This window comes from Cetorhinus maximus, chromosome 22 (genome assembly GCF_964194155.1).
Source record: "Cetorhinus maximus chromosome 22, sCetMax3.hap1.1, whole genome shotgun sequence".
Lineage (NCBI taxonomy): Eukaryota > Metazoa > Chordata > Chondrichthyes > Lamniformes > Cetorhinidae > Cetorhinus > Cetorhinus maximus.
This window is the reverse complement of record NC_135900.1, coordinates 3,122,238-3,137,809: the sequence shown is the minus strand read 5'-3', so window position 1 is coordinate 3,137,809 and position 15,572 is coordinate 3,122,238. Positions and strand designations below refer to the sequence as shown.

General features: G+C 43.3%; 1 protein-coding gene across 18 annotated transcripts in view; it reads left to right on the top strand.

Moving 5' to 3' along the window:
• The first annotated feature begins 1,095 nt into the window (after positions 1-1,095).
• ppp1r12a (protein phosphatase 1, regulatory subunit 12A) overlaps positions 1,096-15,572 on the top strand; it is a 188,591-nt gene continuing 174,114 nt past the window's right edge. For 15 of the 18 annotated variants that reach the window (XM_078567618.1, XM_078567610.1, XM_078567602.1 and 12 more), the window contains exon 1: positions 1,096-1,407. In XM_078567618.1, the coding sequence (XP_078423744.1) occupies positions 1,177-1,407 (231 nt within the window). In that variant the 5' untranslated portion in view covers positions 1,096-1,176. The remainder of the gene's footprint in view (positions 1,408-15,572) is intronic. The other 3 variants (XM_078567614.1, XM_078567613.1, XM_078567612.1) reach the window with 1 other exon arrangement.

The following is a 15,572-nucleotide window of genomic DNA, read 5'->3' as shown; positions in this document are numbered from 1 at the left end:
GAGCACTTGGCACATCATAACATTCAAGGCTCTGGGCCAAATGTTGGTAAATGGGATTAGGTAGGTAGGTCAGGTATTTCTCACGTGTGCAGACTCGATGGGCCGAAGGGCCTCTTCTGCACTGTGTGATTCTGTGATTCTGTAAATGACATGGCAATGTTAAAATTTAACAGAGTCTCCAATGAATACAAAACAGTCATTCCATATCTGAGTTCACTGTCCTGTGTTCTGATCTGCATGTGCCTGGAATGCTGTTTGTCCTGTCAAATGGACTTCTAAATTTTGCACATGCGTAGTCCCTGCTCTCCTCCTGTAAGTGCTCTCTAACAGCTCTGACAGCTCCCCCCACTCACACCCCAAGACATGGCAGCACTACCCTCCCTGATCTCACAGCTCCATCCCGCTCGTAGGGAGCCCCATGGCAGGCTGTCCTTTAATTCCCTCTATGACAGTTGGTCACCCTGGGTAGAGTTTGCGGGTTTGGAAGGTGCTGTGAAAGGATTCTTGGTGACTTTTCGATCCTTTCACAAGTGGGAACAGTCTCTCCCTATCTACTCTGTTCAGTCACCTCATGAATTTGAATACCTCTACCAAAGCTCCTCTCAGGCTTCCTCTTCTCCAAGGAAACCCATCCCATCTTCTCCAATCTTTCTTCATAACTGAAGTTCCTCATTCCTGGAAACATTCTCATGTATTTTTTGCACAATGTCCAACTCCTTCACATCCTTCCTAAAGTGTGGCACTCAGAACTGGTTGGACCAGTGTTTTATACAAGTTCAACATAACCTCCTTGCTCGAGTACCATTAATGTCCCTATTAATAAAACCCAGGATACCATATGCTTTAACTACACTCTCAACATGTCCTGCCACCTTCATTGACTTATACACATAAACATCAGGCCCCTCTGCTCCTGCACCCTCTTTAGAATTGCACCCTTTATATTGTGTCTCCATGTTCTTTCCTCAAATTGGTTGGGCCCCCCCAACCAAGAGAAATCTGCCCAGCAACAGGCACGTGACGTAATCGCGCCCACCCCCTCCCGGTGACGTCATCGGGCGGGAGCCCGGATCTCGAGCTGTGGGCGGGGTCTCCAGTTCTCGCGGGATTATGCAGATGAGCGGCGCCATGGCTCCCAGGGCGATGGGATAGCGAGAGGGAGACGGGCCACACAAGATGGCGGACGCTAAACAGAAGCGGAACGAGCAGCTGAAGCGCTGGCTGGGCTCCGAGACTGAGCTCGAGCCGCCAGTCCTCAAGAAGAAAAAGACCAAGGTCAAGTTCGACGATGGCGCCGTCTTCTTGGCCGCCTGCTCAAGCGGGGACACGGACGAGGTGAAGAAGCTTCTGGATCGCGGCTCGGACATTAACTACGCCAATGTGGATGGACTGACCGCCCTGCACCAGGTGAGGGAGCGAGGGGTGGGGGGGGCAGGAGGCCGCGGACCGCCAGCAGGCCTGGGGAATCAGGCCGGGGGCCTTCAGCTCCATCACCGGGTAAACCATCCGTGGCTCGGGCGCCTGGGGAGGCGGAGATTGGCCGCCTAAACCCCCCCCCCCACCTCCCCAGTTCTCCACCCCCCCCGACCCCTATCTTCCCCCCACCCCTATCTCCCCAGTTCTCCCCCCCCCCACCCCTATCTCCCCAGTCCTCCCCACCCCTACCCCTATCTCCCCAGTCCTCCCCACCCCTACCCCTATCTCCCCAGTCCTCCCCACCCCTACCCCTATCTCCCCAGTCCTCCCCACCCCTACCCCTACCTCCCCAGACCTCCCTACCCCTACCCCTATCTCCCCAGTCCTCCCCACCCCTACCCCTATCTCCCCAGACCTCCCCCCACGCCCCCCTACCCCTATCTCCCCAGATCTCTCTCTTCTTCCCCCCTATCCCTATCTCCCCAGATCTCTCTCTTCCCCCCACCCCCCTACTCCTATCTCCCCAGACCTCCCCCCCCACCCCTATCTCTCCAGATCTATCTCTCTCTCTCCCCCCCCATCTCCCCAGACCTCCCCCGGCCTTCCCCCATCCCTTCCCTCCAGACACTTCCCCATAACCTTCCTCCCCCAGGCCCCTCCACCCAACCCCCGTGGGCCCCTGGCCCCTTTCTCCCCCATCTCTCCCCTCCTCCTCCCTCTTCCCCCCCCCCCCCCCCTGCCTGGGCCCCAGCCCCTTCTCCCCACCACCAACCTTCCATGGTCCCTCCCTCAACCCCTTCCATTTCCTATGGGCCCCCAGCCTACCCCACAACCCCATCCCAGCCCTCTCTCTCAATCTCCCACGCTCTGCTCATCACCCCCCCACTCGTCTCTTGGGGGAGATGTTAAGTTTGCTTTGGGTGAACGCAATGAGTGAGGCCCAGCTCTGCAAGGAGGAAGCTGATTTCTTGTTGGTCGCCCTGCCATCAGCTGGGCAAGAGCAATGTCTCTAAATGGAAAATGCCATCTTTTGCATGAGGGTGGGCCTGGGCAATGATGCATTGGCACTGCAAATTGAGATTGAGGAGGGAGTTTGTGGCATTTATGGATATTACAGCTAAGCTTTGGGTAGTTGAGCATTCCATGATCCCCCATTCTAGTTGTCTGAGCTTGCTTGCCAACATCACTGCCACAGTGGAGGCTGAAAACTGGGCTTTTCAAAGCTGCTGTGCTGAATTTGGGGGTGAACAAAGTCAGAAAGCTGAAAGTTCCCAGTCTGAGCGACAGCTCCTTCAACCACAGCTCAAACCATCTTGTTGCACTACAAAATAGGCTTATGAACTTGCAGCTTTTGTCTGATCTTAAAGTTTGCATTGCTAAGAGTTTGAGGCTTTCTTGGGTTGTGAAGGCTGTTGAAGCCTGTCAGTAAAGGATACACTATTGCATTAATTTGTTTGAGTAGATTGCCGCAGTAATATGTAATGTCACAGTTTCTTTTATTGACGAAAATGCTGTGATGGAGCTTTTTTTTCCCTGTGAAATTGCACTTACTTGAGCTGTATTGAAATTGTGCAAGTGGATCTCGTGCACTCTGCTGTGTTTCTGATGTCTACCATAGTTTGTCAGTTTGTTTTAGACTGTGGTAAAGGCTGTTCAATATGTGGTAGCTTTGCCATCTCTGAAGGATGATTTTAAATGTTAGATTTGTCCATGATGCTGAGAAATAAGCACTGAACAAACGAAAAGTCCTGTACTGACAAGGGATTGCTCAACAATCTTAATCAAGGTGTTTCAATGATGCAAAACGTGGCAGAAAAGCTGGAATATTTTGTAACTTGTCAGAGCTCTGAGATCAGCCGACAGCCTTGGAATCTCGCTAACTTTCATAGTATTTCAGATGTGTGCATTTGTCTTTTGTTGCTGACAGCAGTTGTCATTGTGTTCCTTGTGATCAAAGTTCATGTAAGTATTGACTTTGTGATCTCATCACAGGTACATTGAAAAATGTTCATTTTATTTGTATGCTGAAGGCTTACACTATTATTCCATGGTTAGTCATGGATAAAATTGGTTAGTGTTAATTAAGTTAAGGGCCAGGCATGTTTCATCTATGTATCATCTATTAACCTGGTTATGTAGCATATAGCTTATATGCTTGTGCAAAATTTGAAGTTTTACAAGCTACTAATCTTGTGACTGAATGTTCCAAGGCGCCTAATGTTAAAAATGTGTTGGACTTCCAAAACCAAATTGCCTGTATATTGTTCTACAGCACAGTCTTTTGTACCTGACATTCCAATGTGACAGCAGGTGTAGAATAGAGAGTAGCTCTTATCACGGAACACCAGATACATATGTATATAAAAATATACTAAGCATTTCCTTTTAAAGGTAAATGAAGCTTATAGTATAGGGCAATGAGATTCATAATATACACTGCATGGTGCCTGTTCTGATGATATCAGATGGGCGGATGCATTCCACCCTGTCATGCTTTGCAGTGTGCATTCCTGAAATGACAGACAATGGTCTAGGAGTGGATGCATTCTTTAACTGCCAGGCTTGAAATGACCTCTGATTGAGGATGCACGTTTTGTTGAAAAGTAGAAATGATAAGAAAGTACAAGAAGTTTCTGGTTTACTTCCATGTTAGAAATATCTAGTTGTTACTTACTGAAGTTCAAATGTACAGTTTGGGAGCAGATCTGTGAAATCATATTGTTTTGACTATCTCCTCGCAGCAAGAAATTATGACAGCAAATCTAATACAACGTCTTTTGTATTTCAATTCAATATTAGCTTTTCGGAAGAGTGCAATAAATCTAGTTTTGACCATCTATGCTATAGGGACATTTTGTTAGATACAGAGGTCTTTACTTTTAAATCTGAGAGGGGATTATGTTCCTGGTTAAATTTAGCCACCTTGCAATGGACTGAATTTCAAGGTTTCTGAACATTAGACACACCACCATCGGTCATTGGCAATTCCTTGTGTCGAGGATGAAACTTCCTGCAGATGGTCGGGTTGAGGTGAGGCGTCAGTGTTGGCCAAGGGTTCACAGATGGCACATGAGCCCTGTCCTAACCTTACAGGTTCTCCCACATTGACGATATCCGTTGCCGGCTGGTAGAAATGCTGACGGATTGTTGACTTGAGCAGCTGCCTTCCCTCTCCGTCTCTCCTGTTATTTTCTCTTAGTGGCTGCTATTGTTGATTGTGAGGTCTCGACACAATTTTTTTTTTGAATTGTCAGTTTGGTTGCATTTGGGTATCTGCTTCCCATGTGTCGATGCTAATTGAGCAGATCGTCATAGAGGCTTTAAGATTGTCCTTGAAATGTTTCCTTTGGTCCTGTGAACAGGTTCTGTGGCGTAGCTGAGCAGAGCACCTTTTTGGGTAGCCCTGAGTCAGGAATTCAGATAATATGTCCTATTCATCTCAGCTGAGAGATTATCACGGCCTTAATATTTGCTATGTCTGTGTCTTGGACACTTATGTATGTTTTTTGTCCTCCCACTTGACTTGCACTAGCCAAAGAATTGATGTTTTTTGAGGGCTTTGATTTGGTGTCTATAAGTTGTCCAAGCTTCAACATTGTAGAGAAGTTTGGGGAGAACCATTACACATTAGGCTTTAGTGTTGGATTTGATATGATTCTCAAAGTACACAATATAGCATAGGCTGAGCTAGCACGTTGAAACTCTTTCGAGTTATCAACAGTCACAGATTGCAACTCTTTCGAGTACAATCACAGTTCTTGGTTTTCCGGGAGTGGGACATGAACCCACAACCCTCTGATTCAAAGGCGAGGGTGCTATGAACTGAGCCACAGCTGACACCACGTTGAAGAGGAACACCACCAAATTCAGCATCAGCTTTTTCGACTAGGTAGGTTTCACAATATGGAAAGCCAGGGACATTTTCCAATCCTTCATATACTTTGCTGTGGATTGTCTCCTCATGTTTGAGCACAATTTTGTGTTTTTAAAAAATCCTTGAGGTATTTGATGAAAAGAGATGCTGTGGAACCTTTCATCTTGCACTTGTCAGGGCAGATGCAAAGATACCAAATTTCAAAGGGAGAAACAATTTATATTGCATGAGAAAAGGATGCTGACTGGTTGGTAAGTCGGACCTGATTGGTCGAGATGTTGCCATGGAAAATGCACCAGGGAGTTATTGTCCCCATGCTTTGTTTATTCAAAAAAGGTGCAATGTCTGGACATATTCCTTTTGCCTGCAGAGGACAGGTCCCTGCTTATGAACATATGCAGCATCTAGCAAACATAAGTGAGTTGCGTTGCGAGCCTGGCTGATTATCTTAAATTGGTTGTTAGTGTAATTAGCACACTCAGGATTGTTCAGCAAATACTGCCCATTTGCAGAATTAAATCTAATGTCAACATTATGTTCTGAGCTTTACAAGCACAGATTGGTTGAGTACAGTCAGTATTCTGCCCATTGCAAACAGCCGAAGGGACGTGCTGTTTGATATGATCCGCCAGTTGTTAGTACATATGACCGCTATAACTGGCATCACACTGGCACTGAGATTCATGGACCACATTGTTTATTTATATGGTAGGCAGAATGCCTTTTTTGGCTTGGAGGCAGCATCCTGTTAGTGAAAGCACCAGCACTACACACAGCCGACTTGCCAACCAATCTACACCTATTTCTCATGCAGTATAATGTGTTGTTCCCTTGAAATTTGGCATTCCTGTGCCTATCCTGATGAGTGCAACATGAAAAGCTTCATCATGTGTCTTTTTTCAGTAATACCAAAGCTCTATACCACCAAGTGATCATTTGATAGTTCGGAAAATGGGATTAAACGCACCATAATCAAAACATTCAAGCGAGTTTGCCATTTCCATGATGTTTCCAAGTTACGTTTATTAGATGAAATAATTTAATTAGATTGTGGAGTAGCTGTAGCACCATTGGATGACACTGATTTTTTAGTGGAAAAGTGCGCACTAATTTTTCGTCTTACCAAATTAATTTCAAAGCTGCATTTGAGCTGCCCAATTTTGATTATGGTGTGCATTAACACAAGACCGGCAGAAGCAAAAAATGCAGTAAGTCCCAGAGGCTTAAGTAGCTGGAGTTTGATTCCCAGAGCGCTGCACAAGTGCAGGTAAATGGTGGTGTCTATCTTGGAAGACAAATGAATAGTTTCCAAAAATACCAGTTTTGAAATTTTAGTGTGCAATCATGGTGTATTTTTTACCCACGCTTTACAGAGCTACGTAATTCATTTTTACTGTCTTGAGCAGTATGGTAAGTCGACTAGTTATACAGACACAAGCTCTAAAAGATACACCGCCCACCTTGGAGCAGCTGGTGGTGGTCAGCAAATACCCCTGCCACTTTTCACATTCCAAAGACGCATTTAATGAAAAGGTTTGCATACTAGGTTGTCTGGACTGATATCTCAGTGACTATTGCCAACCAGGGGAAGTGCTATCACGGTGAGCCAAATGTCACACTCAGCCCATGTCTTTGTTTCTTTTATCTCTCCTCCCCCTCCCAGCTTAATATTCTGTAATGAGCCTCTGAGGAATAAATGACAACACTTACTGCATTTGTGTTAGAGGATCACTGTCACATGGAGTTAGGATAAAGGCCAAAGTTTTCTGACTTGGACATGACTAAACTTCAGAATGATGTTCCTTTTGATTTATTTCGATCAGCTTTGATTCTCACAAGCACTAAGTATGATTAAGTCACTAGTTGGCTAAGTACATGTTGTGTACCACAGGCTATCAGCTGCTTGCCTTGTGCTTAAAGCCATAAAAATGATGCAAACAAAAAGACTTGCATTTATGTGATACTCTCCAGTCCCCAATTTTCTAATACTTCCCCAAGCACTTAATAATGAATTAGCCATGTTTGAAATGCAGCCGCTATTATGATGAACACAACAGCTAATTTGCACATAGCAAGATCCCATAAACTGATGATATGCGAGATCAGTTGATTATTTTGGTTATAATACTAGATCCTGCAGCAGAACTTGGCTAAATTGACATTTGTTGGATGTGTAAATGTATGCTTAAACTGGAAGTTAGTAGTAAAGCAGAACTTGGCAAAAACCAGATCGTTACAGAGTTGAACTCTCCCACTCAAAAGTGGGTTTCACTTCTGTTTTCATTGTGATAAGTGCTAAAAGTTTTGCCCCAGCTAATTCCTGTCTCTGGAAACTACTTACATTCCGTCAAATGCATTTTGTCTGTTTCTAAACATTGACAGTTTTTTTGTTTAGGGGGTGGGGGTGTGGAGCAGGGGCAACGCCTTAGATGGAGGTACAGGAAACTTGCTGGTGCTCAGCTCTTGGAAACCAATATTTGATACCTTTAAGTCTCAAAAGAATTTGAGAACCCTTAATTCTAAGGTTTATGCTCAGCAAGATGTTACTATACACTCTTAAGCAATTGTTGCATTCTATAGAAAAAAATGTTGACTGTGCGTTCAGGGTGTAGGTTGTCATCCATGGCTAACTGGATAGCCCACATCTGACATAAGGGAAAGCAAAATACTGCGGATGCTGGAAATCTGAAACAAAAACAGAAAATGCGCCCAAGGGCCCAACCACTCCTTTCAGGTGAAGCAACGCTTCACTTGCACCTCCTTTAATTTGGTCGACTGCAATCGCTGTTTCCAATGCGGTGGACTCTGCATTGGAGAGACCAAATGCAAACTGGATGACTGCCTTGCAGAACACCTTTGGTCTGTCTGCAAGCCTAACCCAGACCTTCCTGTTGCTTGCCATTTTAACACACCACCCTGCTCTCATGCTCACATGTCCATCCTTGGTGTATTGCAATGTTCCAGTGAAGCCTAATGCATACTGGAGGAACAGCACCCCATCTTCTGATTAGGCGCTTTACAGCCTTCCGGATTTAACATTAAGTTCAACACTTCAGACCATGGATTCTCCTCTATCCTCACTCCTTTTTTTAATCCCCTTTTTTCTATATTTTTATTCATTGCTTTATCCCCTTTTCATTCCCCCCTCTATCCCATTTCCTATCCTTTGTTACCCCATCACACCTGCGTCCCCCCCCCATCTCCAAAAGGGCCATCTGTCACTTGTTCCATGTTCTTTCACAAAATGCTTACCCTTGTTCTGCTATTATCTCATTCCGCTTTCTTACCTTTATGGCACTATTATCACCATTTTTTAGCCCTTACCACTGCCATTAACACTCCCCGTTGTCCTTTAGTTCATGACATGTTTGTCAAACTCTCCTTTATCCCCACCTATCGCTGGTCTTCTATCCAGCTTCACCTGCTCCACCCCGCCTTCAACAGTATAACTTTATATTTAACTTAATCACATTTCCACATCTTTAGCTCTGAAGAAGGGTCATACAGACTTCAAACGTTTACTCTGTTTCTCTCTCCACAGGTGCTGCTCGACCTGCTGAGTTTTTCCAATATTTTCTGTTTTTGTTTCTGAGTTAGGGGTTTTGAGTTAAAGTCCCACTCCAGAGACTTGGAACAGATAAATCGAGGCTGACCCTCCAGTGCACTACTGAGGTGAGCACATTGCCAGAGATGCCATAATTCAGATAAATAGCTAAGCTGAGGCCCTCCTCGGGTGCATGCCTCTGGAGTTTGGAAGAATGAGAGATGATCTCATTGAAACCTACAAAATTCTGAGGGTGCTTGATAGGGTAGACGTCAAGACATTTTTCCACTGGTTGGGGAGTCCAAAACAAGGCGGCATTGTCTCATGATAACGGCCAATAATTTAAGACTGAAATGAGGAGAAATTGCTTCACTCAAAGGGTTATGAATCTTTGAAATTCTCTTCCCAGAGGGTTGTGGATGCTCCATTGTTGATTACGTTTAAGGCTGGGACAGATGGATTTTTGGTGTGCCAGGGAAATGAGGGATATGGGGAGTGGGGGGGTGCAAAACTGAGCTGAAACCCACGATCAGCTGTGATTGTATTGAATGGTGGAGCAGGCTCGACAAGCTACGTGGTCTGCTGCTGTCCCTGTTTCTTGCATTTTGGTGATGTTAAAGAACCAATGTTACTACGTCAAAGAAATGAAGGGAGAGTTCCCTAACATCCTGGGCCGATATTTATTCCTCAACCAACGTTGCAAAACTGGATAATCTGAGCATTATCACACTTTTGTGGGAGTTTGCTGAGTGCAAATTTGCTGTCTCACTTCCTAAATGACAACAGTGACTTCACTTCAAAAGTACTTCCTTTTTACTGCCAAGTGCTTCTGGATGCTCTAAAATCATGAAAGGTGCTATAAAGATGCAAATCTTTTCTTGAATATTTTTGCTACCAAACATACAGTAAAGCCAAGTTTGGAAGAACAGAATGCTGCAATATAGAAATTGGGCTGTTAAACTCATCACATCTGTACCAGTCAGGGCTTACATGAATGACATGGTTTTGGTTGTGGGCTTGCTTGGTAACGTAATGTGATGTTTTCTGAGTGTTCAAACAACACAAAATATTTGAAAACATTATGGTTAATCTAAGGGCGCTTTTTTGAAGTGAACAGTCATTTTCTGCTTACAAACTTGAGTTAGGAGAAGGCCATTCAGCCCCTCAAGCCTGCTCCACGGTTCAAAAAGATGATGGCTGATTTGATTATGGCCCCCGCTCCAACCTCCTTCCTACCCCCTATAACGTTTGACTCCCTTGCAATCGGGAATTTCTCTTAGTTGTAAAAATATTCAATGACCCTGCCTCCATCACTCTTTGGGACAAAGTATTCCATGGACCCGTGACCCTCAGAGAAAAAATTTCTCCTCAGACCAGCCATAAATGGAAGACTCCTTATTTTTAAACCATGTGGCCTTATTCTAGTCTCTCCCATAAGGGGAAACATCCTCGCAACATCCATCCTGTCAAGTCCCTTCAGAAACTTACATGTTTCAATAAGGTCGCTTCTTATTCTTCTGAACTCTGATGGATACAGGCCCAACCTGACCAAGCTTTTGTCATAGGATAGTGCCCTCATTCCAGGAATCAGTTTGCATGAACCTTCTCTGAACTGCTAATGTCAATATATTCTCCCTTAAACAAGGAGACCAAAACTCTGTACACTCTTCCAGACTACTTGGTGGTCTATCCTATACCCTACACAACTGTAGCAAAACATCCTTACTTTTATATTCCATTCCCCTTGCAATAAACAACATTTTTTTATTCATTCATGGAATGTAGGTGTTGCTGGCTAGGCCAGCATTTATTGCCCACCCCTAATTGTCCTTGTTCAGAGGGCATTTAGGAGTCAGCTGCATTGCTGTAGGTCTGGAGTCACATGTAGGCCAGACTCTAAGGATGGCAGATTTGCTTCCCTAAAGGACATTAGTAAGCCAGATTTTTTCGACAGTGGTGGCATGGTCATCGTTAGACTTTGAAGTCCAGGTTTTTATTTGCCATGGTGGGATTCGAACCCAGGTCACCAGAGCATTACGCTGGGTCGCTGGATTGCCAGCCCAGTGACAATACCACTTTGCTATTGCTTCCCCCTTTGCCTTCCTAATCACTTGCTGTACCTGTATATGAGCTCTGATTCATGTACCAGGACACCTAGATACCTCTACTTCAAGTTCTGCAATCTCTCCCCTTTTAAATAATATGCTGCTTTTTTATTCTTCTTGTCAGAGGGCAAGTTCACATTTTCACACGTTATGCTCAATCTGCCAAATTTTTGCCCACTCACTTAACCTATCAATTTCATTTCCCTTTGCAGACTCCTTATGTCCTGTTCACAACTTAATTTCCTACCTGCCTATCTTTGTGTCATCAGCAAATTTGGCAACCATACATTTGGTCCCTTCATCCACGTCATTAACGTTCTCCTTGCATTTGATGGGTTACGTTTCCTAGTGTTTGAAACCTTTAACAAAACAAAATTGATGTAGACCCACAAAAATCTGACATGTGGCACGAGAGCAGAATGCGAGGGCTGGCCGCATGTGGCCACACTGCTCTGTGCTTGTCCCCACAGTGAAGTACAGTAGGCCTGAAGCTTGGCATGGGCCAGCCAGACCTGCAGGAGAGAAGACACATAGATGTTGCAGGTACATTACATATATGAAGTTTAATTTCATTCAGATTTGTAAAACATTTCTGTGTTTAAATGCTATGTGTAGTTTGGTGCTTGAATTTTAATGGGACTTATTTATGGAGCAGTAAAAACTTAAACCAAAATCTAATTACTTTGTTTTAAGTGGTCTGCACAATGCTGCAAAATTGCATTTAAGAAAAGCTTTAGATGGCAATGGATATTTTTATTCCTTAACAGCATTTGAAACAAAATCTTTCATAACTTGACCACTTTTTTCAAATGCATAGAGGAAAAAATTTTATTGCAGATGGTTTAGTTGTCTACTAACTGAAAATGGAACAAAAAATCTATGTATATTGATAAATTAAATTTTTAAAACTGTATGTTTGAGGATTTAAACTGTGATCCAGAATTTTAGCTAGGAGAAAATGTACTTCAGTTTCAACATGGAATGTGTGCTTGGGTTTGATAGTTAATTTGATTTAAATTTGTTTTGATGAATGAGGCTTAGTCTGTACAAAATTCAAAGGTGCCGCTGACTTGCCTTTTTTAGGGTATAAGACAGTGCATTCGTGCCACCCTTGAATCTGCATGATTACATTTGTTCTAGACCTGCACTTTTCTTCAAAGAACAGTCTTGAACCTTGGCTACACACTTAAGGGAAGAATATAGCAAAGGGGATGATTGGTATGTTTATCTGCTTGTTGGATTTAATATAGTTAACACACAGTTGTGGAAATAATTAGCACACAAAGCAACCAAACCTTGCTTTGTAGTGAAATAATCTATGAAGCACACCAGTTAGCAGGTTCTAAGTAAGTACATATAGTCCGTTGTCTTTAAGAGCAGCTTTAAGGCGAGTTTACATTTCTGCAAAATGGTAAGAGTTCTGTTTCTGAGTGAGGAATTTGTGTGCTTGATCACCTTGTATATCATGTACCCCTTTTATATCTCATGCCTGAGGTGAAATCGGAATTTTTATGTCCCTGACTAAACTCTAAATTTCGTGTTTTAACCTGACTTTGTTAACCCCTTCAGTTTTCAAGCAATTACTATTAACTGTTTTGAATCATAGATCCCCAGCTATCTTAACAAGACTGCTTTGCATAAATGAATAGATGTTTCTCAGTCGATTTCAGAAGATATCACCATTTGCACATTTGTGCCCATCATACAAAAAACTTGAGATAGTGAATCATGCAAACCTTTCACATCAAAGTGGGTTGGTGTTGTTGAGTGAAGGACACAAGCTTTGGATATTTTAAATGAAATTAGAAATTCAACCTTGGCTGCACAGCCCTTTAATCAGCGTACCTGGTGTCATAATATCCTTGAAGCTTTGCATTGTTAAAATTTATGTTGCTTTGTATTTCCTCATTGTAGTAAACTCATCTGGCATAGTTGGCTACTTATTTTCAGCCTCCTATCTGGGGAGAAGTAGAGGAGCTGATTTCTGCAGGTTAGCGGAGTCGCTTAAAGAACTGACTGCAGGTTGTAGACTTCATGAAGAGGTACTTCACCATCATGATCAGGACCTCTGGTTTATGATGACATGTGGGATTTCCTGGAATGTTTGTGTTGAGATTCTGTCATTCCAATCACTTTCTTTTGTCAAAACTGCATATTGATAGCTTTACTATGGTGATGTTTGATCTCTTTGGAATGTAACTGATATCAGCTTTGTTGGATGGACAGGGGTCAGGTGTTTCAGCCCTGGAAAAACTCGTAATGTATGCAGCATTTACTATTATTCCATAGAACTCAGTGGCAAGTTGTTTTCATGTTACCACTGTTTAATTTGGAGTTCAGGAGAAGCGTGTTCAGGAGAACCCGATGTTTGCACAGTTGTATCTGGCTCAGTTGTTCTGGTGGTTGCCTCTGTGATCCACAAAGCTGGGGTTTCTGTTTTTGGGACATGATACACTCATTTGCCGCCACTAATCTCTCAGTATCCAAATTTATTAGTGTAAATATAAAAGCAGGTCATGCTAATTATCTGAAGCTTGATTGCCTGATTTAGAGAGTGGGCAGGGTGGGATGGAAGTACATAGATCAGAATTAAATTGGGAATTGTGATGCCAGTGGTCTTATCTTGGTGAGCAGACGTATTAGGCTTTCAGCCTCCGCTTGGTAGTAGCACTTTCATCTCTCAGTTAAAAGGTCATGGGTTCAAGCCCTACACCAGAGACTTGAGCACTTGATCAAAGCTGACACTTAAGTACAGCATTGAGAGAGTGCTGCATTGTCAGAAATTCTGTCTTATCAGATCAGTCAATAAACCATGGCTCCGTGTACCTTCTCAGCTGGATGTCGAGGATCCAACAGCACTATTTGAAGAACAGAAGAGGGATCCTGACTCCTTGGTCAATACATAATTAAAATATTAGCTGGTCATTAATTTGCATTTGTTTCTTCAGCCATCAGCAAAAGTGCACCATATATAGCTAACTCATCCTCAACAGATTTGATTTACTGCATGCCCATCATCTTAGGCAGATGCCAGCAATGACGATGAGTAATTAATTTACTGTGTGCAAGTTGGCTCCTGCCGTTTCCTGCGTTATAACAGTGTCTACACTTCAAAAGTAGTTCATTGGCTGTGAAGTGCTTGGGGACCCCTCAAGAACTCAAAGTTGTATTTAAATGCATGTTTGTTCTTCTAAAATTCTAAAATGCTTATGTGTTTGGGAAAACAGGCTCCGGACCCCTATCTGGTGCCCCAAAATCCAGATGGACTCAAAATCTGGCTACATTCTAAGCTGGTGCCCTGGGTAGTAATTTGAAATTGGTACGCAGTGTACTTCTTTGAGCTGCTGCTTTGTTTGGTGGTGCTACCAATTCCTGCTCGGTTCAACCACTGCTCCTTATGCATATGAGTGTGTCTCTGTAATTTCAGTCTTTTTTGGCCCTGTTTTTTTTTTCAAAATCATGTAGAAAAGGCCGGCAGGAAGTCCTGTGGCTGGCGGGAGTGCCAAGACGATTTGTTGCTGAGTATTAAGCAGACTTAGTAATATGCGAGAGAAGGATGCCTCAGTGAAAAGATTGAGTGAAGGATATGGTGGTGTTACATCGACCATTAATGATTTGAAAAAGCAAAAGGAGAAGTTACTAAAACAAAAACAGAAGAGTCACACGGACTCGAAATTTTAACTCTGGTTTTTTTTTCTACACAGATGCTGTTAGACCTGCTGAGTTTTTCCAGCATTTTCTGTTTTTGTTTCAGATTTCCAGCATCCGTAGTATTTTGCTTTTATTTTAGCGAGAAGTTACTTAAATTTGATACTGACGGTGATGTTCCAAAATTAATGGACATTAGGAAAACACTCGATCAGTCAAAGACTGTCCATGTAGACAGTGTTAATAGAGTGGATCAGGCAGTGTCGAAGCAAAAAATATCCATTGGATTGCTTCATTATTATGGCCCAAGCAAAAGTGCTCCACGAAGAGTTAGACCTAACAACACCATGTGAATACTCATCAGGATGGGACTACAGATATATGAAATGTCATGCAGTATGTCTGCTGAAAGTTTGCAGCGAAAAAGCTTCAGCTGACCATGAAGCTGCAGAGGCATGCTTGAATGAATGCTCCACAATAATGTTGGAAGAAGGTTTAACAGCATAGGAATTGTGCAACACTGATGAGACCTCGTCATATTGGAGATATGTTCCCAGGAAAACCTTGGTAACAATGGATGAGTCAGTACCAACAGGATTCAGAGATTCTAAAGGTGGCACAATATACTCAGATGTTCAAGTGTGCACTACCTGTGGCCAACACCAAGAACAATGGGATTATTTGAGAACAAGCCAAGGCTGGCACCAATGATCTTTTCTAAAGCTAATTGGAGTCAAATTACAGGTATGTAGCTACACACAGGTATAAATTGCTTGTTTTTGGCAAAAGCCAGAATCCTCTGGCTTTCAGGGGGGAATCAGGGTTTTTCCTGCTGTTTATAAGGCCACTAAGCATCTATGGATGCCGAGACAAATTTTCCTTGACTGGTACGAAAGCTATTTTTTCCCTGAAGCCAGGGCTCATTGTTGGTGCCTGACTCTTCCTGGGGACTGCAAAATTGTGTTACTCCTTGTTGCATGCCCTG